This window comes from Engraulis encrasicolus, chromosome 5, assembly GCF_034702125.1.
Source record: "Engraulis encrasicolus isolate BLACKSEA-1 chromosome 5, IST_EnEncr_1.0, whole genome shotgun sequence".
In the NCBI taxonomy this organism is placed as follows: domain Eukaryota; kingdom Metazoa; phylum Chordata; class Actinopteri; order Clupeiformes; family Engraulidae; genus Engraulis; species Engraulis encrasicolus.
Window position 1 is genome coordinate 9,750,339 of NC_085861.1, and position 25,262 is coordinate 9,775,600.

General features: G+C 42.3%; 2 protein-coding genes across 3 annotated transcripts in view; one reads left to right on the forward strand and one right to left on the reverse strand.

Moving 5' to 3' along the window:
• Positions 1-7,721, forward strand: part of atp2c1 (ATPase secretory pathway Ca2+ transporting 1) — a 94,207-nt gene extending 86,486 nt beyond the window's left edge. For both annotated transcript variants that reach the window (XM_063198638.1, XM_063198639.1), the window contains exons 24-27: positions 2,202-2,349; positions 4,391-4,486; positions 5,427-5,568; positions 6,477-7,721. In XM_063198638.1, coding sequence (XP_063054708.1) covers positions 2,202-2,349; positions 4,391-4,486; positions 5,427-5,568; positions 6,477-6,613 — 523 coding nt within the window. In that variant the 3' untranslated portion in view covers positions 6,614-7,721. The remainder of the gene's footprint in view (positions 1-2,201; positions 2,350-4,390; positions 4,487-5,426; positions 5,569-6,476) is intronic.
• Positions 7,722-11,280: 3,559 nt separating this feature from the next.
• Positions 11,281-23,855, reverse strand: LOC134448933 (protein asteroid homolog 1-like). Its single transcript, XM_063198640.1, has 6 exons — positions 23,748-23,855; positions 18,436-18,549; positions 14,965-16,170; positions 14,639-14,852; positions 11,931-12,099; positions 11,281-11,640 (listed from the first exon to the last, which is right to left on the reverse strand). The coding sequence occupies exons 1-6, from the start codon at positions 23,772-23,774 to the stop codon at positions 11,436-11,438; spliced, it is 1,935 nt and encodes a 644-aa protein (XP_063054710.1). The 5' UTR covers positions 23,775-23,855; the 3' UTR covers positions 11,281-11,435.
• Positions 23,856-25,262: the final 1,407 nt, after the last annotated feature.

Genomic DNA, 25,262 nt, shown 5'->3' on the forward strand with positions numbered 1-25,262 from the left:
AGCAATATCCCCTCACAGTGTACAGGTAACTCACCCCTCACAGTGTACAGGTAACTCACTCCTCACAGTGTAGAGGTAACTCACCCCTCACAGTGTTGAGGTAACTCACTCCTCACAGCAATATCCCCTCACAGTGTAGAGGTAACGCACCCCTCACAGCAATATCCCCTCACACAGAGGTAACGCATCCCTCACACAGAGGTAACGCATCCCTCACACAGAGGTAACGCATCCCTCACACAGAGGTAACGCATCCCTCACAGCTCCATCCAGTGCTGTACAGTACAGTACTGTATAGAGGTAACGCAACACTCACCGCAATATCCCCTCGTAGTGAGGTAACTCAACTCACAGCTCCATCCATACGATACACTACAGCACAGTATAGCACCACTTGCAGCAATATCCCCTCGTAGAGAGGAAGTGCAACACTTGTAGAAATATCCTCTCGTAGAGAGGAATCGCAACACTTGTAGCAATATCCCCTCACACAGAGGTAACGCAACCCTCACAGCAATATCCCCTCACACAGAGGTAACGCAACCCTCACAGCTCCATCCAGTACTGTACAATACAGCATAGTGCGGTCCAGGCCCCTGGCACAGAGGTAACGCACCACTTACAGCAATATCCATACAGTATACAGTTAGCTTCCATAACTTCATATTCTGTAATGGCTCAGAGCTCCATCCATATAACGCAAACTTCCGTTAAGTCATATTTCTCTAACAGTGTTTCCCAACATTTTTAGAATTCAAGGATTTTGGAAAGGGCTGAACCAAAAAAAAAGAAAAAGAAAAGATCTTTGGGTACTGACGAGTCGAGGGTAGAGGAAGCAATACAACTCCATGTGGAAATTGGCTGCAATTCTCCTTTAGGGGACCATTCTACTAGCCTGGTGACGCCATCCTCTGTACTCCACCCAAAGATTTTGGCTCCGCACATCGTCTGGCAAAAGCCTCGAGCTCGGTTCTCTCAGTGTTTCGCCAATCAGCAAACAGTTGAGAGTGGTGACGTAGAACTCACCCACGAGCTCAGTTTGGTTACGGTAACTATATTCACACTTTCGTTTTGTTATTTGTATGCTTTTGCGATGCTATAACGTAACAGGCATGCTAATAAAGCACAATATGGGTTTTAATTTGAGTTTGGAACTACAATTAATTTAAATGATCGAGTAAGATCAGACCATCTCCCATCGTCCACGGAGACTGATTCCTAATTGCTTTTGCCAGATTTATTGACGGAGTCAACAGTCGGCTATTCGCCCAGGCTACCATTCTACTAAATTTTATAAAAGAGTCATATGGATCCTCATAATGGTTTAACACACTGCACGGCAAGCCGTACTCTTCCAACTCTTCATTTTATTAGAGTGCGCTATACACTTCATTTCTGGATGTACAGTGTCTGAAATTTGGCAGTGGGTGCTGTCTCGTATTTCAATTTGAATAGGATTCAACAACAGCAAGTGCTTCCTGAAAAAAAATGGGATTGGAGCACTTCTATTATGTAGCCATAGTAACCACTCAATGTGAGAAGTGTGCCTTGTTACACATTCAATTTTCTGAATGAATCATGAGTTTATTATCCATATACTAACAATCCATAACACTAACAATCACAGTGATGTGCACTTAAACTCTCCATTTTTTTGAGTACAATAGGTGCACACACACACACACACACACACACACACACACACACACACACACACACACACACACACACACACACACACACACACACACACACACACACACACACATACAGTGCAGTTCACAAGTGCTACATTTGTGGCAGTCTATTAAAAAAGGTTTTAGGGTTAAAAGGCTCTTCAGTGTAGACCTACTTTATGCGTATACTGTATTTATGAAGTGGAAAGCGCACCGATTTAACCTGTTTTCACATTACATCACATGCCACACAGTTATTTTAAGGACAGCGTTACGTTGGGTACAGTCCCTGGAGCAGAGTGGGGTCAGGTGCCTTGCTCAAGGGCTCTTCAGCCACGGATGGAGGTGTAGGTAGTAGTGGAAGGGTGGGCTTCGAACCAGCAACCCTCTGATCTAAAGCCCATCTCCTTAACCATGAGGCCACGGCTGCCCCTTTTTGGATGTAGAGACGCAGGGTAATGTTTGCATTTTAATAATGTACTATAAATGCAAAAACTTAGTTATCTTATTATTTCCTCCTGTCAGTTTGGGGGTGGAGCCAGTGGACCCGGATGTGATCAGGAAGCCTCCTCGTAACGTGCGAGACAGCATCATCACGCGCAGCCTCATCGTCAAGATCCTCGTCTCCTCCTTCATCATCGTCTGCGGCACGCTCTTCGTATTCTGGAGAGAGGTAAGCATGTACAGTACAGTAGGGCACAGTCCACTTTCTTTATATATATATATTTTTTTTTTGGGGGGGGGGGACTTGTTGTGCTTTTATTATGACAGGACAGTAGTAGAGGGACAGGAAATTAGTGGGGAGGGTTCGGCAAATGACCTCGGGCCGGAATCGAACCCGGGTCGGCAGTGTGGCAGGCAGGAATCCCAAATCTCTGATGCTACTTCTGTTTACCCAAATTTGTGCAGCCATGCTTAAAAGCAGGAAGTGCAAATCAAGATCGTCATTATTTTTTAGCTCTTTTTTAGCAGGGCTCTAAATTAACTTTTGTCCTCACTAGACAAGATGGCTAATAGAACGTCATCTTGCTAGCCAAACACACACTCACTAATGAGTAAAAAGTAGCTAGTAAGTTGGTCTTCTCTACCAGCCAAACTGACATTTCACCAGCATTTGTCTGGTTGGCAGGTGTTAAAGGACCAGTTCAGTCAATTTCAATATGCTGTTGTATTGCTCACGCTACCCTTGACTTGTCAGTACCCGGTGATGCCACATTTTTCGGCTCAGCCCTTTCCGAGATATGAGCAATTCTAATGGGGGCAGCGTTTGTTTATATTTTTAAAAAATGAAACATAGGCCAACTCCTAGTTGTCTGCTGATGTTTTATAACCTTTTGGATGTTTTTGGGAATAAATAAAAATGTTTTTTTGAAATGTAAACAAAGAGCTGCCCCCATTACAATGACCAGGATCTCGGAAACGGCTGAAGAAGAAGAAAAAAAAATCTCAGGCACTGACAAGTCCAGGGTAGTGTGAGCATTACAACTGCATGTTGAAATTGACCAAACTGTCCCTTTAATTTAGAGCTGACACAGCACTCCACAGCACACAAGTGCACACTGCACACAACAAAATTGCATGTATGCCACCCCAAGGGAGCAGTGCGGCAGAATGGTGCCATCCTCAGGGTACCTCAGTCATGGAGGAGGATGGGGCAGAGCACTGGTTAATTACTCCCCCCCCCACCAACCTGGTGGGTCGGTAGTCAAACCGCCAACCGTTGGGCCACAAGTCTGACGCCCTAACCACTTACCCATTACTGCCCCTTCATGTTGCTGTTAACGTTCTTAACGTTGCTTTTAATGGTAGTGGCTTTGCTAGAAATAGTATCAACTCTCTGGTGGTCTGGTGGCCTCATTTGCATCAGCTGGATATGAAAATGGTCTTGTCAAATATGCAGCAGGAGGTTTAGGCTGCTTTCTTTTTCAAATTTGTTTGTGGCCACAACAAGAATTCCATGCGATGCTTTTTTGCTACCTGTCAGCAGTAACCATACTAGCACAGTGTATCAAAATGTGAAGAGTAAAAAAATGAAAGGAGATGTTATGCTGAGGATTGGAAATGAAAGGAGATGTTAAGTTTGAACTACATGAGAGGAACTATGCAGTGGAAGAGCAGAGCAAGAGCAATATTAAGCCAGTACAAAGGACATACACACTGGCTGCTTCCTCTTTAAATTGAAGGGTTTTAATGGTGTGTGTGTGTGTGCGTGTGTGTGTGTGTGTGTGTGTGTGTGTGTGTGTGTGTGTGTGTGTGTGTGTGTGTGTGTGTGTGTGTGTGTGTGTGTGTGTGTGTGTGTGTGTGTGTGTGTGTGTGTGTGTGTGTGTGTGTGTGTGTGTGTGTGTACGTACATACATACATACATGTTGCTAAAGGAGCCCTGAATGGACAGAGTTCTGAATGCCAAATCCCTGTGTCTGATATAAATCCTGTACTTTCTCCTACATGGATAAATGGCAAGCCGAATGGGTAACTGTGTTGCCGCAAATAAGCTGCATGAAATATGCAGTACTGTGAAACAACTGACAACTCATGCAGACATGATCAAGTTGTCTATACAAGGTGTTGGATTGGACACTCTAGAGGGTTTTAATGATTGTGTGAGTGTTTTTCATACACACACACACCCCACTCTCCTACTGTACTTGACCCTGGTGTGTGCGTGTGCGTGCGCGTGTGCGTGTGCGTGTGTGTGCGTGTGTGTGTGTCCTCAGTTGCAGGATAATGTCATCACCCCGCGGGACACCACCATGACCTTCACCTGCTTCGTCTTCTTTGACATGTTCAACGCCCTCAGCTCCCGATCACAGGTACACACACACACACACACACACACACACACACACACACACACACACACACACACACACACACACACACACACACACACACTGTTCAACGCCCTCAGCTCCCGATCACAGGTACACACACACACACACACACACACACACACACACACACACACACACACACTGTTCAACGCCCTCAGCTCCCGATCACAGGTTCACACACACACACACACACATACACACACACACACACACACACTGTTCAACGCCCTCAGCTCCCGATCACAGGTACACACACACACACACACACACACACACACACACACACACACACACACACACACACACACACACACACTGTTCAACGCCCTTGGCAGCTACACCTACACCTCCCTCCATCAGTGAGGTGCCCTTGTGCAAGGCACAGAACCGCACATTGCTCCAGGGACTGTAATCAATACCCTGGAAATATCTGTAGCTTTGGGTAGAAGTGTCAACTAAATGTAGTGTAATGTGATGTAATGTACTGTATGGTGCATGTTCTAACCTTCTCTCCTCTCCTCTCTTCTCTTGTAGACGCGTATGGTCCATGAGATGGGTCTTTGTAGTAACCCCATGTCCTAACCTCCCTCTCCTCTCCTCTCTTGTAGACGTATGGTGCCTGTTCTAACCTCCCTCTCCTCTCCTCTCCTCTCTTGTAGACGTATGGTGCCTGTTCTAACCTCCCTCTCCTCTCATCTCTTGTAGACGTATGGTGCCTGTTCTAACCTCCCTCTCCTTTCCTGTCCTCTGTTGTAGACACGTAGGTCCACGAGATGGGTCTGTGCAGTAACCCCATGTTCAAACCTCTTGTAGACGCGTACGGTGCCTGTTCTAACTTACCTCTCCTGTTCTCTCTTCTCTTGTAGACGCGTACGGTGCCTGTTCTAACTTCCCTCTCCTGTTCTCTCTTCTCTTGTAGACTCGTATGGTCCATGAGATGGGTCTGTGCAGTAACCCCATGTTCTGCTACGCTGTACTGGGCTCCATCATGGGTCAGCTCCTGGTCATCTATTTCCCTCCTCTGCAGAAGGTCTTCCAGACAGAGAGCCTCAGCCTACTGGGTAAGAAGCAGCCTGGTTCTCACCAGGGGCGCATTCCTCGAAAGGGTAGTTGTTAGACAGTTAGCAACTTTGTTATTTGCAATGCAATTTCCCATTGGCAACTACCCAAGTAGCTAACAAAGTTGGCATACAGGGCATTAGCACAACAGGGATGGTGTAGCGCCTAGAGATGCGCTTTTTATGGGTTCTTACTGTCTTCATCTTTTATGACGTAGTCTAACCGAGAATTGGTACGAACCAATATTCTCATTCTTCAGCAGATAATATTCTGTTGATTTGTTTTGGCTTGTGAATTGTCTTGTTTAGTTCATCACGATTCTATTTTGGGTTTGTCTATGTTGCTGAATGAAAGAAGTGAAGGGCCGCACTCTGCATATTCTGCTTTGTTTATTCACACACACACACACACACACACACACACACACACACACACACACACACACACACACACACACACACACACACAGCGTGGGTGAATAAACTGCCGTCCTTCTCTTATTTTCTTCATGTTTGTTTTATGTGCGATTCAGCACCCAGTAAAAAATAAATTTAAAAATATAATAAAATTTTTTTTAAAAAGCCCATAAAGCATATCCTTAAAGGGACACTGGGTGAGATTTTTAGTTGTTTATTTCCAGAATTCATGCTGCCCATTCACTAATGTTACCTTTTTCATGAATACTTACCACCATGGTCCACCATTTTGAATTTCCTAAAATAGCCATTTTTAAATGCAAAAATGACTGCACTTGGACCATACTAGAAAATATTTGTTTATTACTTTCATGTAAAGATCAAATTTGGCAATAGGCAGCCTTGTTTCAATGAGCAGCATAGTTGCAGTACCCTTTTTTGACCATTTCCTGCACAGTGTCCCTTTAACTTTCCATGTGTTTGTTGCGTTGCAGACCTGCTGTTCCTGCTGGGTCTGACGTCGTCGGTGTGTGTGGTGTCTGAGCTGATCAAGAGGCTGGAGCGCTGGAGGGCGGAGAAGAGGAGGGGCTGGGACAGAACCGCCACTACTGACAACTTCCACGAAGTATGACGCACGTTGCGTCCCACCGCACCGCACGCAGAGGAGCGTGGAGGACACTGACTGGGCCCCAGCACCACGTTTAAACTCCTCTGAATTTGGTGGTGGTTTGGGTGTGTGTATGTATGTACGTATGTATGAATGAGTGAGTGAGTGAATGTGTTTGTGTTTGCAGGCTGAAAGCATTGGACTATAAGAAAATGGAGAACGGAAAATGGGAGATTAAGTTGGCATCTAGGCCGGGCAATGACCTTGGATTCAGTCCTCTTCCCCGATGGCAGACTGTGGTTGTGCACTGGTTTGAGACCCCAATCCAGCGATCACCCCTCTCTCTCTCTCTCCTTCTTAGTTATATCTCTCTCTCTCCACTCATCCTCCTCTTCCAATTCCAGCTCCTCCCTCCCCTGCCTTTTCTAAAACAAAAACAAAAATGCTTTGTTGTGCTGCTTCAAGACTGTTTGTTTGGATTTTTTTTTCTCGAACATGGTCCTTATTTATGAGCTATATTAAAACCCTTTGAGGAGTACCATCACAAATATATGATTAGAATTTTGCCAACATTTTGAGTTCTCATTATGATGTCATAAAGACTTTGCGAGATTTTTAACATAGACTTCTATTGAAGAACTGGGAAAAACTCTTTACTCCTCAAAGGGTGAAAGGGTCCTGGTAGCGGTGGCTGGTCTTCCTCTCCAGCCAACTGCAAGCACACATCATCAGCAAATGAGCATTAGGGCTTCCGCACACCGGCTCCGAAAAAGTGCTGAGCACTGCTCCGCAAGAGTTTGATTCCATTGTTTTCAATAGAACCCCGCACACTGGCGCCAATGTCCGCGGACATTCACGGATGTCGGATAGCGATTAGAGACCAGTTCTATTTTGTCGGCGCCGCCCATTAACTGTCAATGCTATGTTCGTGTGAAATTGGGTTTGGGGATTGGAATTGTGTCAGAAGCGAGAGTGCTCCGCAGTGCTGTCGGAGCCGGTGTGCGGAAGCCCTCAGTTTTGCGGAACAAGAGAAACAATCAGCTTTTTGGCATTCCAGCTCACCTTGCTATAGCAAAGCTTTTTGGGGAAAGTTTCTGTGCTTTTCAAATAAAATACTTTTTGCTCTCTGTGATTTTTTTTTTCTTCTTTCCTGGATATTTTCATGGGCGAATTATATATTTTTGAATTGAAGTGTCACTGATTCGAAGTGTGTTGGTTTTCCAGTGATCTTCATTCCTCGCCCTCCTGTGCCAGCAGAGAGGACAAACTACCCAAAAGAACCAAAACATGTCCATGAAGCTCCACTTGTACTGTATAACACAAGTGGAAATTAATTCTGTGTATTAAAGTTGGTGGAATAATAAAAATATTCCAAAAAGGTTGTTTAATGAGTCAGTTCCCATTTAAAGATATGGGACCATGGACTGGCCGCACCCCCCTCTTCACTCTTTCCAAAACCTGGAGTGTGTTTCTCAACAACATCGTTGCTAACTAAGTAAGCAACTTACTTGGTTGCGATGCAATTTCCCAATGGAAACCTAGTAAGTTGCTAACGGCTAACAACTACGCTTTCAAGAAATGCACCCCTGATTTGTTTTCCCTTAGGGCCTTTGCACCCATTTCCCCAAACATATGGTGTTTGTTTCGTTATCTTTTGAAATTAGCAGACACTGTTAAATGCTGTAGGTGCACTCTATCCTTACTGTACTGGCTACTGTAGACGTGACACCTACTCGAACGAGTAGACTGTCCTGTTCTGATACCCCATCTCAATGTCAAGAGTTCTAGCCTTGCTAGGACGTGATACGCCTGGTGATTGGACACTCCGTGGAGTTAACCGAAGAGTATCCAATCACTGGGCATTTCACGTCCTACAAATGCTATAACACTGGGCATTGAGAAAGAACCTGAGAGTGTGTATGAAACATGAACTTTGACCTCTGGAGGACGTTCATGAGGTACTTCGTATGCTTCTGCCGCTGGCGCCCCCTTTTGTGTTGTACAACTCATCACCTCTTGAGGTGGTGTCAAGGTGAACTGGTTAAATTCAGCTTAGCAGTCTTGTCCCCTTAAGCCAACAACAACCAATAAGGAATGATGATTGTAAAGACTTTTTTTTTTTTTACTTTTCTTTTATTTATTTTTCATTGTGTTTTGCACATGTGAAAACAGTTCTCTGTGTGGCTAATTGAAAATAAACTTGTATATTCAAATTTTTTAATAAATCCTCAAATGATAAAACGTTTTTACATTACATTCTTTGCCATCACCAAGACGACAAACCATAAGTTGGATCCAAACACAAAAGCATCCAAATACAGAAGAGAACAGGGATACAGAATGCAAAATACAGATACAGGAATACAAATACAGAATATGGGAATGCAAAAGAGAACAAGACAGCCACATCCCTCTGGAAGACTTCAACATTGTTTATTGCCTTTTCATAGTTTGTTAGGTATCTTTTATGGCCCATTTTCCCAGAGGAAAACAAAGTTGGCTAATAATTATGCACACCTGATAATAGGGTATTGGGCTCCTTCGATCGCACTGTCTCTTATTTACAAATGCATGACCTATATGCTTAATTATTTTTTTTATTTTTTTTTAATCTGGGTGTGGTCTTTAATATGGTGTTTTTAACATGAAAATACATTAACAAAATGGAAGGAGTGGTTTGACTTGGCATCACATAATTTAATGTTGCAAAGCGCATTACTACATCCACAACTACCACAAACAATTTCAAGCGGTCGTTGATCTTAAGGGGGGCAGCATACCGAAACTAGGGTAGCATATGTAAACTTTTGATCAGGGTGATTTGGGTAGTTTGTGTTGTGATTATGATTTTTGAAAGAGTAAACACAGGTGGTTGCTGATAAATGTCTTCAGCCAGTCACTAGCAATGAGTGAAAAAATGTTAAGTGTAATCATTCACATTCTACGAGAAATCGCTAACAAAGCATATATTCTGCAAGGTACACCATGTGATCACCACTGTAACAAAATGGAAGGAGTGGTTTGACTTGGCAGCACTACGTAATTTAAGCTTACAATGAGTAAATAGGCATATGTTAAAATACACTAAAAGGATGGTAAAAACATATATTCGTGGAAGTAAGCATATCTCATGTAATGTTGATATGTAATATAAATTCAAATTGAGCTGTATTTTTAAAGCATGTACTTTTGAATTTTAAACATACAAAAGTGTGTATTTAAGTTGTGTTATTTTGGAACAACCATTAGTGTATTAGTTGACTTTTTGGTGCCAAAGTCAAACTTTGTAAAAGTGCATTTAGTGTAATAAAATCATACTTTACTTTCAGTACATTTCATTTACAAACTCACTTTAAGTATGTTTATTGTAGAGTAGAGTAACTTTATAACTTTATGTGTACTTATTCATTCAGTTAAGTGCATTTTATGTATACTACAAATCTATTCCCAGATCACCAAAAAGTACTTTATACCATACTACAGAAGTACATACTAAAGTTGTTATTTTCGAACAACTATTAGTGTAATAACGTACACTTAAAATACGCTTAAGTAAAACTTAATCTGAATTTTAGTTGACTTTTTGGTGCTAAAATCAAACTTTGTACCAGTGCATTTAATAAAATTCACTTTAAGTACATTTAATATATACAGTATTTACAAACTCACTTTATGTATGTTTAATGTGTACTACTTATAAATGCAGTTAAGTGTGTTTTATGTATGCTGCAAATCTATTCCCAGGTCACCAAAAATACTTTATAGCATACTGCAGAAGTACAGTTGTATTATTTTGGAACAACTATTAGTGTAATAAAGTACACTTAAAAAAATGTTTTAGGTAGAAAGTAATCTGAATTTAAGTTGACTTTGCACAAGTACATTTAGTGTAATAAAATCATACTTTAAAAATACAAATACACTTCAAAAGCAGTTGAAGTACATCACACTAAGTATATTTACTAATACCACATTTTAGCACATTACTTTAACAATACAAATACAAAGTGTAAAAACAGTACATTAGACTAATTGTATATTTATTAGTACTATTACTTTTAAAAAAAACATAAATGTGCTTATGATACGATTAAAATACACTAAACTACTAACTAAACAACTAAAATACAGTCTACTTAAAGGTGCACCGTGTAATATTTTCAGTAGTTCATTTCCAGAATTCATGCTGCCCATTCACAAATGTTACCTTTTTAACAAATACTTACCACAACCATCAAATTTTAAGTATTCAATATGAAAATGGAAAATTGCACTTTTCATAGATGAAAAGGGTGATCTTGTCCATGGTTCGTCATTTTGAATTTTCAGAAATAGGCATTTTTACTGTAGCTGCAAAACTTACTCTACTCTGGTCATACTAGTAAATACCAGTTTATTACTTAGTAAATTTTCACGAAAAGATCAAATTTGGCAATACGCAGCAAAGTTTCAATGAGAAGCATACCATACCTCTTCTGGCCATCTTACACAGTGCACCTTTAAAATACACTTCTAGAAAATTAAACATATTTATAATACACTTCAGTACACAATTTTTTTGACCTGGGAAAGCAGTCATTCTGCAAGACGAGTAGGCCTATAATAGGTAAAACACGAGTAAACAGATGTGGAAAAACTGTAGGAAACAAGTTCATTAAGATAAAAGTGTCATTGAGTTTAAATTATTATCATTTTGCACTTTCAAATTGCACAGGGTTATTTACTCCCACAAAATAAAAAAGGCTTACAACAATTAGGCTTGTTGCAGTCAGTTTCCTCAAGCCCAACTCACTCATACACTTCAAGCTAGTGTTGAAATCACGAAGCCAGGTCATCTACAATGCCGTCAGACTTTGTCCTCCGGCCCTTCTGGCTCTTTTGTCACTTTCTGCAGCCTGTCTCGGACATCGGGCTCCAGGCAGTCCAACACGCCGTCCTGCAGGTCTCGGAAGAGCTGTAGTGGAACTGGACCGGCGCTGAGGAGCGACTCGGGATTCATGCCCCACCTCAACTTCAGAGCAGCCTGGTGCACCAGCGGACCGCAGTACAGCCTGTGAGGGGGGGAGAGGAGCACGGCAATGGCAATGGGATTTTTAGATGCGTTTCAAGAGGCATGTGTTATAAGCATGATTTATAATGGTGAAGTTGGTAAACAAATAATGTAACTTTCTTGAATCCTTTCATCATGTGTTACCAGTGTTTTTCTCTCTTTAGTGTATCTCTGGCCATCTTTGCTCTTCACCCAAAATAACAGTACCTACGTTTATGATACAATGATCTTACTTTGATGCTGTGCAGAGGTAAGGGGTTAAGGTGATACAGAAGAAGGATGTCAACATACCGAGCCTTCTCTGGTTCAGGCAGGGCCAAGCACAGCAGGCGGTTGAGTTTGTAAGTGGCGTAGAGGCAGCTTTGCCATTGGCTGTACGCGTGCGCCGCCTCCAGGTCAGGACCTCCAGCCATACATGACGTCCGCAGGGTGTTGAGCTGTGTCCAGACCAGATCTACGCCTGCAGAGATGAGAGTCGTATTATAGCCTGATCTCACAGAATTCTGTGGAATGGACATGGATCTTTGGGACATGAAATCTGTGTTAGTTTCACTGCTTTTGCCAAAATTCTGTGCCCCTGGACACGGAAATGTGTTCCATGATGGACTCACGGAAGTGCTTTCTATATTCTCACAGCATTATGTTAAGTTTATCATTAGAAAATAGATACCAAATGCTAATACTAAATGAAAGCATGCTTTAGCAATTTAAGTTGTGCCCTGATCAAAACAATCCCTAACCTTAAACTGTCAGTAAAGACATGTTTTTGAAAAATACCTTTTCCAGTTGGTTGATAGGCTATCAAATTCATGTACTAAATGAAAGAATACTAGCCGTGCCCAGACCAAAACAATCCCTAACCCTAACCTGTCAGTAAGAAATGTTTTTTTGAGGAAAAAGAATCTTAGGCAGTGAAGAAAACCGCACACCGATGAGCTCCCATTTAAGCCATTTTTATTTTGTGACGTTTCGGGCCACCCTGGCCCTTCCTCAGACTATAAAGATCTTTTAAAAAAAATCTTAGAAATGGAAAAAACCATGAGAGAAAACAAGCCTGTGTGAAAATAAAGCTGTGGGAATATAGAGAAGGCACTAGTGATGTTGGCTATGATTATGTCCTCTTTTGAAAGTCGCTTAAATGCAATGTAATGTAATGTAATGTTGAGGATATAGCTTACTTTACGTACAATCACTATATAAATAAATACACAGATCATTTCTGTACCCGCAAAATTATTTCTCATAACTGGAAGGTGTCACTCACATCCTACCCTATTAAAATATATATATATATTGCAGCTGTCATCAGGATTGCTTTAACCCTATCCAGACTGGGGGGGGGCTAAAAGTGCCCGCACCAACTTTGATGTCGTATAATTCCTTAACGACTTAAGCTATGACTACGAAACTTTGTGACTTTTCCTAACATTTAGTTGGCTACAGTTAAGTATCGAAAAATTAGGTTTATCATTTTTGCCGTTGCCATGGCAACGGTTTTCTGACAGGTATGTCTGACCAAAAATCACTTTACCGTATCTATGACGCCATATATTTTCATATTTTTTTGTTATTTCCAATAGCATCAGACTACTTTGTGAGCATTTAAGTGGTTTGAAGCATAAAATCATTAAAATTCAAGTGCATTACCTACATTTGATGGAAAATACATTATGGCGAGATTTTGGGCATAATAAGATGATGATGTCATAATGACGTCATAATACCAGATAATTACACAAAAATTATGTCATTCATAGATGTCCATATGTAGATCATCTCCCCCAAGTTTCATAGTCATACTGTATTCCGTTCATGAGTTATGAGGGGGGGGTCAAAAGAGCCCCCCCCCCCAGGCCCAGGAATGCCAAAAAAGCCCAGTCTGAATAGGGTTAAAATGTACCGAAATGCAGTAGTGGACGCAGCAATGTAATACGGTGATGATATACATTTAAATAATGTGTACAGAACACAGTTATTTTGTGATTGCCAGCTCATTTGGTCCTAGGTATCTGTAGCGGTGTGTTTTGTGGGGGGGAAAGACAGTTTAAAGTTTCAACGTTTCTTTGTTGGGTAACACTTGACACCGGTGTCATAAGCATATCATTACAGTGTCATAATAGTGTCATGGCACAGTTATGCCTGTGTCATAAACATTAAGTTCATGTCATAAACATGTTATGACTGTTGGCCTTAATATAAGTGACATTTGGTAAATTACATGGACATAATGTTTATGACTTATCTATGACTGTGTAATGACACTATTATGACACTTTATTATATGGTTGTGACGTCATCTGTCGAATGCTCCATTCATTTCAACGGGGCTCCCCAACGTTCGCACGTCTGTTATTTTTCGATAACGGACGGGTTGGTCTATAACAGACCGCTGTCAATGGCAACAAGACTTTTCACTGCTAAAGCGACTTTTCAACAAGACTCTAATCAGCTGCTGTGATAGACAGCACCCGTTCTCCTGGCTACCGCTGTCAATGGCAACAAGACGTTCACTGCTAAAGCCACTGGCTTGTAGGCCTATACAAGTCAGTGGCTAAAGCGAATGTTTCATATCACTCCGCAGGGGTCGGTGTCACTCTAATCAGCTGCTGTGATAGACAACACCTGTTGTCCTGGCTACCTAGCTGTTGCCTAGCGGTGTTCCACGACGGCACTGTTTTGTTTTGCGCAGCAACAATCTTAACATTAAATAGGTCTAAAGAAATGTCCCCGCCATGTGTGAATCATTTAAGTATATCCATATAATAAGCGGGTTAACTTTCGGCGAGTCGGTCGCTTTGTGGAATAGCAGCACTTCAGAGAGAACAAGACCCCTCCGCTCCGCGTCGGGGTCTAAAGATTCTCTCTGTCGTGCTGCTATTCCACGGTAGCGACCTTCTCGCCGAACGTTAACCCTTACGTAATGACATGCTTATGACACCGGCGTCAAGTAGTGTTACCCTTTGTTGTTACAAGCCACTGCAAGCGGTTATAGGCCTTACCTTCCTTGCCCTTGTCTCTGCCAGACAGCTCTCCGAACACAAAGCCGAGCAGTAGAGCCCACAGGTGCTCCATGCGCGGTTGGGGATCAGCCCTGCTCAGCCAATAGCACGTCACGTACACCGCTAGGTGGAACTTGCCGCCAATGGAGTTCGGAATGGGTTTGGTCATGCCAAGCGCATCACGCAGCACTTGCAGTCGTGTCTCCTTTAGTGCCTGGAGGAAATATAAAGAGATATTTTTGTAATTGAATGTTGCTTTTATTCGGAACTTATAGGAAGTACCTAATAAAATAGCACAGCATGGCAAAATGTTGTATAATACATACCCGATTCAGGGTCTCCAAGTGTAGATTCTTTCCGCTTACAGGACAAGCAGCCTTCACCCAGACACTTGTCAGGGTCAAGCCCTCCCTGTCGTACTCTTCCACATAGCACTCTCCAGGTGTCACATGGGGCACTGAGGGCCTCCTGTCAGCTCTCTGCTTCTGTCCAGCCAATAGGAGGCTGTACATCACCTCCCGAATAGGCTTGGAGATCTCGTGGCTGCTGGGCAGGTCAAAGTTCTCAATCTGAGGGCCTAATCGAACTCTCTGCAGAATCAGCGCATCAATGAACGTGGCATTCATCCGCCCATCTGACAGGGGCATTCGCATCCAGGTGGGGAGAATCTCCAGCTCCTGCGGCAGCTTGCTGGGTGCAAGACCGCTCTGGAAGAACTGGGAAATGTTGCTCTTTGACAGCTGGTATTCTCTCAGGCACTGATCAAGAGCCGCCTCAACTGTGCCTGTGGCCTCCTGATCTTGAAGAGACTTAAGCAGAGCTTTGGTGGCATCCTGTGGACTTTGGAACCTAGACAACCACCTGAGGATACCGTCTAGGTGAGCACGGACTACATTGGGGCGAGAGAACGCCTCCCACTTGAATGACACTCTCATCATCTCTGGCTTAATGTAGTCGTTTCCTGCTATGGCGGCGAGAACAGGCACGAGCTCTACCTTCATGTTGTTGAAATGTTTACAGAAGTTTGAGATGAGGAATTTTTTGGCTGGGATGGATTTCTGTCTGGCACCTTTCTGCCACTGAAAGTGTGAGAATGGTAAAAACCCAGCTGTCAGAGGAAAGATGAAGAAGTCGCTGTCACCAGATAGAACGGGGCAGTTCCACTCATTGGCCAGAGCAGCGGTTTCCCAGTCGGCCTCTTCCATGCATTGCACTAAAGGCACCTGCAGACGACTGAGGATCTCAAAGAAAACACTCCTCAGGAGTATTGGGTGAAAGCCACCACTCTGTTTGTGGCCCAAAGATATGTCCCTGCCAATTTTTATCCTAGCTTCACCCCGTTGCTTCAAGGTTTCCAGTTTTTTGTCTGTGTGGTCGCTACCCCCATCGAGTACTACATAAGGCTCAATGTTGCAGCTTCTTAAAGCCTGAAAAAACTTCTCGATCTGAATCTCAAATGCATAGTAATCCCCGCCATGCTTAATATCAAAATCTTGGCCCCTATAAAGACTATAGCACAGATTGTCTCCATCAATGGAGCATCACATGCCAAGTGCGAGGAATTTGCTAGATTTTTTAATAAAAAGATTGCCGACATTAGAGAAGGCATCCAAGGTGGAAACGCAGCAACCTCTGTCGCCCACTCAGGCGATACACCGAGGGGAGGGTTAAACCCCCCTAGGAGACCTGAGAGCTTCCAAAAGTTTTGTCCAATTACAGAGGACGACCTCTGTAAAATAGTCAGGGAAAGTAAGCAGTCTACCTGCAGCCTTGACGCGATCCCCACATATCTGCTAAAAAACGTACTCGGTTGCTTAGCAGCACCTTTACTGCAAATTGTTAACACCTCTATGCTTACAGGCATTTTTCCAAGCTCATTCAAAACAGCCATGGTAAAGCCACTCCTAAAAAAGACAAATTTAGATCAGAATTCTTTAAACAACTACCGACCTATATCAAACCTCCCCTTTATAAGCAAGGTACTAGAAAAAGTTGTATTTAAACAGCTTAATCAACATCTGGCAGGGAATGATATCTTGGAAAAATTCCAATCAGGCCTTAGAGCCAACCATAGCACCGAAACAGCACTAACCAAAATAATAAGTGATCTTAGGCTCAACACTGCCGCAAACAAAGTTTCAGCACTTATCCTCCTCGACCTCAGTGCCGCCTTTGACACGATAGACCACAACATACTAATTGACCGCCTTGAATCTTGGGTAGGCTTGTCCGGTCACGTCTTAGAGTGGTTCAAAACATATATTACAGGAAGACAGTTTTTTTGTCACCATCGGAGAATACGTCTCCAACAAGTATGATGTGCCTTTTGGAGTTGCTCAGGGTAGTTGCTTGGGCCCTCTCCTCTTCTCTCTCTATATGTTGCCCCTGGGCTCCATCATCAGAGAGCACAATGTTGATTTTTCATAGCTATGCCGATGACACTCAACTATATATCTCTGTCGAGCCTAGCCAAACCACTGCCATTCATGCCTTGACTAAATGCATGTCTGCCATTACAGATTGGATGAACAGTAACTTCCTAAAATTAAATGAAGATAAAACTGAAGTGTTTGCTCATTGGGCCTAAGAAAAAACGTGCAAAACTCCACTCAAGCCTAGGTGACCTAAGCATACACATTAAAGATAAGGTTACTAGCCTAGGTGTGGTCATAGACTCGGATTTGAGCTTTGAGCCTCACATCAACAAGATAACAAAATCTGCTTTTTTCCATCTTAGAAATGTCAACAAAGTGCGCGGCTTGGCCCCCCGACAAGACGCTGAGAAACTTATTCATGCCTTTGTCACCAGTAGGATAGACTACTGCAATGCTCTTTTCTCTGGTCTCCCAAAAAAAAATTAATTGACAAATTGCAACTCATTCAAAATTCTGCGGCAAGAATCCTAACAAGAACCAGAATGAGAGAGCACATCTCTCCTGTCTTGGCAGACCTGCACTGGTTACCTGTCTCATACAGAATCGACTTTAAGATTCTTGCTCACAGTATTTAAAGCATTAAATGGACTTGCCCCTAGCTATATCTCAGACATGCTCTCTTTTTATGCCCCTGCTCGAGCTCTCAGGTCCACTGATGCCAAGCTGCTAAGGACCCCCACCCCCCCGCAGAAGAAGATCGGCGACGCCGCGTTTGCCTGCTATGCGCCCAAGAGATGGAACAACACCCTCCCCATCGAGATCCGATCAGCCACCTCCGTCGACTCCTTTAAGAAGCAGCTGAAGACCCACCTCTTCATCCTTGCCAACTCCTAGCTGCCAAGACGTCATAGTGTCCCAGCCGCCGCAGGGCCCTTACTACTCGCAATCCAGCCCTGCAGCAGGGGCTCCCCTAGGTGGCCGCTGGTCTCTGCCTGAGGTTTCTTCCTGACTACAGGGGGTCTTTTTTCTCAGACCTCACTGAGCTTTTTTTCCCCCTCACAAACTATGAATCAAGCGAAAGGGAGTTTTTCCTCACCCCTGATGCCACCAGGGGCCGCACCTGAGCGCCCAATCCCTGTGTGACTATCTATGACTTATGATAGGCCCAGCCACTATGGACCTTACACATCTAAGAATCCTGGTCCTAACCTACGTTGACCTTATGACTCTACATTCTCTGTCTATCTCTTCTTCCTCTGCCTTCCTGCTTTTTCTGCCTCTCCTCTATACCTCTCCTTTTAAATCTATCTCTCCTCTCCTTTTAAATCTATCTCTAACAATGTTTTTTCCCATTTGTTAAGCACTTTGAGTTACATGCCTTGTATGACACAGTGCTATACAAATACAATTATTATTATTATTAATGATTAATTTACTACCCTTAAAATTGCAGTCTTTGAGCAATGCTTGGTCGTTTCCCCCAATATAAGACATTAATCCTTGGACTCCCATGATATCAGTCTTCCTATAACAATGCTGTGAAAGAGAAAACATACTGTATCAGTCATTTTTAAATTATACCCATTCATTTTCAGTGAGTGCTTTAATGCAGCAGGCATACATGACCTGATCATTCAAGTATTCCATTTATTCTGGCGAAAGAAAAATAAGAAAATGACTTCTTTTCCCTGTTTTTCTGCATGACAAAAAATGAGGGATTGGTCTGGATTTTCTTTTTACCAACTCAAAACAGAACAAGTAATAAACTGGGAAGCCAAAATGAGACAATAACTCTAATGCACGATTGGTCCCAATTCCCGTTGTGCTTTTATATGGGTCGCCCAAGCAGACGGGCAGAGCACAAGTGGCCAAACGCGTTACTTTACGCACTGCCCCCAGTCAGTCTCCTACTGACGCTCCTACTCCACCGAGTGAGGCCAGAGCATCTTTACTTAAAAAGATTAACCTTTCTCAGTTCTCTATCTGACTATTTTACCTCCACTTCCTCTGAAGTAAAAAATCTGGGCGTCATCATCGACTCTTCGCTCTCCTTTGAATCCCATATCGTCACCTTCTTAAAATAATCGCCTAAGTCATTTTTTTCCGGGTTTGTCAGGGAACACAAAAACTCCCTCAGAATGGGGGAGGACATGAGTTAGGCGAAAACGTGAACTTGACCAAAAAATGACTTAGGCGATTATTTTAAGAAGGTGACGATATTACAGTTTTTCTCGATTGCTTCCACACAATTTCTGGTACTTCACACACAATTCTCGGAACATCTCACCCATTTCCCAACTCCCCTAACCAATATCACTGAACACTAAACACAATTCCTTCTTTACACTCATATTTCAGTTTCAAAACACACTCTTTTCAAACCACTACACACAATTATCTGGATTACACACAATTTTCATTAAGGAAATCCCTGGTTGTCGCATTGAACACACTGTCATTCAAAATACTAAAATCAACCGCCATACTATGTTCACTTCCTCACCACATGGGCAGACTCTCTTCATACCGGTTTACAATCTGAAATCATCACCCTATAAGGACACACATTGCATGTGATATTGATGAAAACATGAGTGGATGCAGTGAGAAAACACATTTGTTTAGTTTTGAACTCCAAAATATGTTATACAGGAGATCACTTTCATGTGGTTACCCAATATTTTACAATAAATTAGTAGAATTTTTCAAATTTTCAAAAGTATGTAAAATATACACACATCTGTGTACTCCAAGTCTAAAAATAATATTTCAGTATTTTACTACAGAAAAATACCCTCTTTAGTAAGTAGAACACTGAAGAATATACGTTTCTACTGTGTGTCAATAGAGTTTTACCTTGTGCATATTACTGTTCAATTCACATAAGAGTGTATTAAAATGACTGCTTGTGTGTGTCATTTGAGAAAAAAATGACCTTTTTAGAAGAGAGTACATTGTTTTGAGACAAGACCTGGCATTTTTCAGAGGTAGTGAAGAGTTTTGCCCCTTGTGTGTGAGGTTTGGAGATTTGTATGTAGAGTTTTGAGAATTCGAGAACTGATTCCGAAAATTGTGTGTAAACAATCGAGAAAAACTGTAAACACCTCACCAAAACTGCGTTTTTCCACCGTAAAACCAGAGAGAGTAGAGAGAGAGAGGTTCCATTGGCCCATTGTTTCCGGGTTCTATTATTGCAAGGGGGAGGGGGTAAAATCCCCCTTTCGGCAGACCTAGGCAGACCTAAGGACTGTTCTATTCAATGCTAGTATTATGACACGCCCCTTTAGGCAGACCGAAACCTGGTCATGTTAGGTGCCCATAACCTATTACAATGGCATATCTCTATACTTAAAGAATCTATGTTACAGTAAAACCATCTCCAGACTCCGCCCTTCTCTTACCCCTACCTCTGCTGAGACCCTCATTCACGCTTTCGTAACCTCCAGATTAGATTATTGCAATGCCCTATCACTGGTCTCCCTACTAAATTGATTAACCGTCTACAATACATTCAAAACTCAGCAGCTAGATTACACACACCAGACCCTGGCATCACATTACCCCTATCCTCTATCAATTACACTGGCTTCCTATCCATTCACGTATCCATTTCAAAATTCTCCTCCTCGTATACAAGGCCCAGCACAACCTTGCACCCTCCTACATCACAAGTCTCCTCACCCCATACAATCCCACCCGCACACTACGATCCACTGACTCACTCCTCCGTACAGTTCCCTCCACACACCTACGCAACATGGGCGACAGGGCATTTAGTGTTGTTGGCCCCAAACTTTGGAATACTCTCCCACTGTCACTTCGTCAGTGTTCTACACTGTCTACTTTCAAATCTAAGCTCAAGACACACCTTTTCACTTCTGCTTTTCAACTTCACTGACAGGCACTTCCACTTTATTTTAATTATCAGTTTATTTTTTATTTTACATATTATTATTTTTTCCCCTCCTTTTTATTTTATTTTCAAATGCATTCTACTTATTTTTTTCTTATTGTAAAACATTTATTTTTATTGTACTTTTATTTCTATTTTATTTTTGCATTTTAATTACTCTCCTATTGTTAATTCACTGAAGCTTTGTTTCCCTACTGTTATGTATTTGTTTTGATTGTAAAGTGTCCTTGGGTATTTCAAAAATGTATTATTATTATTATTATTATTATCTCTCTGTCCTACTGGTAGATCCCCTATGGCTTGGGTGCCCGTGAGTGCCCGAGATAGCTCAGCTCCTTTACGCAGAGCCCTGACAACATATCACACGTTCAGGGCCTCGTTTCCCGATAACGATGGTTCTTAGCCTTACGTGTGTCGTTAACCAGTGATCCTACGAATGTTCTTAGATTTCCTACGACTGTTTCCCAAAGACACTCGTACATGAACGCGCGTGCACAGCCTCTAAGATCATTCGTAGCGTAGCTCTTAAGGATCGCTGTCCACATATGTGGTGCTGAAGTGTCCTCGGAGTGAACTGGGCCGTCATGCTGCTAAACCATTTACAAAATGTAAGGCGTGTATCAAAAGTTGTTTTCTATAAGGGTGGGACTACATTTGTAGCAGTTTGCAACTATCGACAGGAGTTATTGTTGGCAAATGAAATAAAATGCACACACACAATGAAATCATGCAAAACCATGAGCTACGCCGTTATACCAGACAAAGCGCGTGCAGTTGGCTACCGTGCTTAATATTTAAGAAGACAAGTAGGCCTAGGAGTTCCAAATTGGGATGCGCATTTGGGGAGCGGCGCGCAAAGTACCGCGCACTCAAGACTTAAACAACTGTGAGGAACATTTTGCACGGCAGTCTGCTGTTATTAAAACAAAAAATCTACACGAATCCCCATCGCTGCCTTTTTATGTCAGTTTACCCTTAGCCTACAACTATCGTGTCTTTTCTGCGTCGCCTTCCCTTTCTTAGGGTACTTGAAAATGAAAGAGGGCTCGCTGACCGTTTTTCTTTTTTTAATGTTTCGGTAGTGGCCTTCCGACATCATCACCACTCTTGTCTCTGGTCGCCGAAGTCCCCTATTTATTTTGCGTGGGGATGCCTTGTTCTTGTTCACGAAGCACCCACACAAATTATGACACAGTTTAATAATGCCCCAATTTATCAAACACAGCTGAACTATTTCACTGCCTGTAAAATATTTCCCAAACACATTGCTTTTATTTTATACACTTACACAATTAATGTTACCTTCTTATTTTCGTTACAGTGTCAACTGTGGTGCCATGGTATTTACACTCCCGTCTTAAAACATCAACTTGAAGCGCAAGTTTCCTCTTTTCCTGTGGGTGTCTCCACTGTGCCATGCCACTCGCGTCTTAAAACAGCAATCTTATGCGCAAGTTTCTTCTTTTCCCTTCATATCCTGTGGGTGTCTCCACTGTGCCATGCCGTTACGATCGATCTTAGCGCGTTAAGACTACTCCAGATCACTCGTGGATTCCTCTTAGCGTTACGTGTCAACCTGCGATGGTTCTTTGCTAAGTTGGCTTTGGGAAACGCTCCGTATCCTCTACGATGGTGTTACGTGTGAACTTAAGTAGCACGTAGCGTTAAGTAGTACTTAAGGCCCTTTCGGAAACGAGGCCCAGTTCAGTGGGTCTACGCGTGTGGAACGTGTAGGCCTACGTGCAGCGGACATGCACCCGAAGTGTCTTCCATTAAGACGGCTCCTTGCTCTTTCCACCACCAATCGAGTGAGGGAGTTACATGTTCTGTCAGCCCAATCTGCCCGCGAGTTGCCCCATATGGCACCATGGTCACTTTACAGCCCAACCGAACGTGCCCAAAGGTCACATAGACAGACGGCAGTCCTTTATCCAAACTCCATTCCTCGAATTATGCTTGAGGGCTGGCACTTTGTTGACGCCTCCGTGGAGAAAACAATAACGTTTCCCCGCTGTCAGCCTAAACAACTTTTGGACATTTCCCCATCCAACATCCCGATTGCAAATGACAAAATGACCGTTGGATTGCGCTTTTACGAGATAGAATTAACTTCTATCGTAGGCGAAATGTATGACGTGACATTATCATGGGGCCTTCGCTGGACCATGGAAAGGCTAAATAGCGCCGTGGGGAACAGATAATATCAATTAGGCCTATAATAAATTTGAGCTATTGCACAGTAAAACACTTACAGAGTAGCCTACTCTCTGGGACCAAATACACTCTAGAATATGTTAAATTGACTCTCAAAGTGTTGAATTAAAAATACATTTTTTTTTCAACAGTGTATTTGTATTTTTTATTGTTTCCCTGTTTATTATTTGCTCTGTTTTTGGGTTGAAAAAAATAACAAACACCAATCCCCATAGGCGTACAGAAAAAAACGAGAAACCAAAATAATGAATCATCAGTGGTTCCCCATGAAGCATTAGAGATCAACAAAGTAGGCTAATACATTATTTAAGCGCTGCAACTGCGTGATAAGCGGAATAACGGCCTTCGATGTGTCCCGATATCAAGTGAAAATGGCAGAAGCAGGGGAAGCGCCTCCGCGTCTCCACTTCGCCGACCATTATTCTTTACCATAGGCCCTATAACAAATAAGAGCCAATCTATGACCAAGGTGTGTGTTTAAATAGCCTGCTATTGTCTTGGTATAAAAAATACATGTTGCCGGGTGAAAACTAGTTACATGCTATACTGTTATGCCCTAGTCTTAAGCAAAATTATATGGAGGTCAAAGAAATAGGCCTAGGCCTACCTGGGAAAAGCGCTCACATATAGGCATGGAAATTGAAAGAAGAAAATAGTCTGGAGATAGCGGGGCAAGCTGTCGTTGTCGCTGTGCGCCTGCAACTACATGCGCGCCTCTTCTCGAGATGTCCTGCTGGTGCGCTGTTATGCATGTTTATATTTGGAGAAATGGAAACCAAAAGTGTTTCTAGGAATCAAGTTGTAAACAGAAAACACGACTTTGGGAAACGAAACCTTTCAAACTGCGCTTTACTTGGAAGGGAAATTTAGCTCAACCAGGTTTCTATCAGAAAGCCTAATGTTTGAATTAAACGTTTGGCTTGCATAAATAATAATAATAATAATAATAATAATAATAATAATAATAATACATTTTATTTTGAGCGCCTTTCAAAATACCCAAGGACACTTTACAATAAAAGAAAAACAAATACAATAGGGAAAATATAACAAAGCTTCAGTGAATTAACAATAGGAGAGTAATGAGAGTAATTAAAATGCAAAAATAAAATAAAAATAAAAGTACAATAAAAATAAATGTTTTAAAATAACAAAAAGAAGTAGAATGCAAATTGAAAATAAAATAAAAAATGAGGGAAAAAATAGATAAAATATGTAAAATAGAAAATAAACTGATAATTAAAATGAAGTGGAAGTGCCTGTCAGTGAAATTGAAAAGCAGAAGTGAAAAGGTGTGTCTTCAGCTGAGATTTGAAAGTGGACAGTGTAGAACACTGTCGAAGTGACAGTGGGAGAGCATTCCAGAGTTTGGGGCCAACAACACTAAATGCCCTGTCGCCCATGGTGCGCAGGTGTGTGGAGGGAACTGTAAGGAGGAGTGAGTCAGTGGAGCGTAGTGTGCGGGTGGGATTGTAAGGGGTGAGGAGACTTGTGATGTAGGAGGGTGCAAGGTTGTGCTGGGCCTTGTATACGAGGAGGAGAATTTTGAAATGGATACATGAATGGATAGGAAGCCAGTGTAATTGATAGAGGATAGGGGTAATGTGATGCCAGGGTCTGGTGTGTGTAAGTAATCTAGCTGCTGAGTTTTGAATGTATTGAAGACGGTTAATCAATTTAGTAGGGAGACCAGTGAGTAGGGCATTGCAATAATCTAATCTGGAGGTTACGAAAGTGTGAATGAGGGTCTCAGCAGAGGTAGGGGTAAGAGAAGGGCGGAGTCTGGAGATGGTTTTAAGGTGGAAAAACGCAGTATTGGTGAGGTGTTTAATATGGGATTCAAAGGAGAGAGAAGAGTCGATGATGACGCCCAGATTTTTTACTTCAGAGGAAGTGGAGGTAAAATAGTCAGGGATAGAGAACTGAGAAAGGTTGATCTTTTGAAGTAATGATGGGGTGGCGATGATGATGGCTTCGGTTTTGTTTTGATTAAGTTTAAGACATTTTTGGGTCATCCAATTACTAATTTCGTTGAGGCAGGTTGTTAAGTTAGTGAGGGGGAGTGGATGGGAGGGTTTAGTGTGTATATAGATTTGGGTGTCATCTGCATAACAGTGAAAAT

Excerpts from the sequence above, each read along its gene's own strand:
- LOC134448933 (XM_063198640.1), bottom strand. The coding sequence starts at position 23,774 with ATGCCTATATGTGAGCGCTTTTCCCAG. Across the intron at positions 14,853-14,964 it reads ACTTGGAGACCCTGAATCGG|GCACTAAAGGAGACACGACT; the intron begins GTATGTATTATA and ends TATTTCCTCCAG. Across the intron at positions 12,100-14,638 it reads CAGAGACAAGGGCAAGGAAG|GCGTAGATCTGGTCTGGACA; the intron begins GTAAGGCCTATA and ends TCATCTCTGCAG.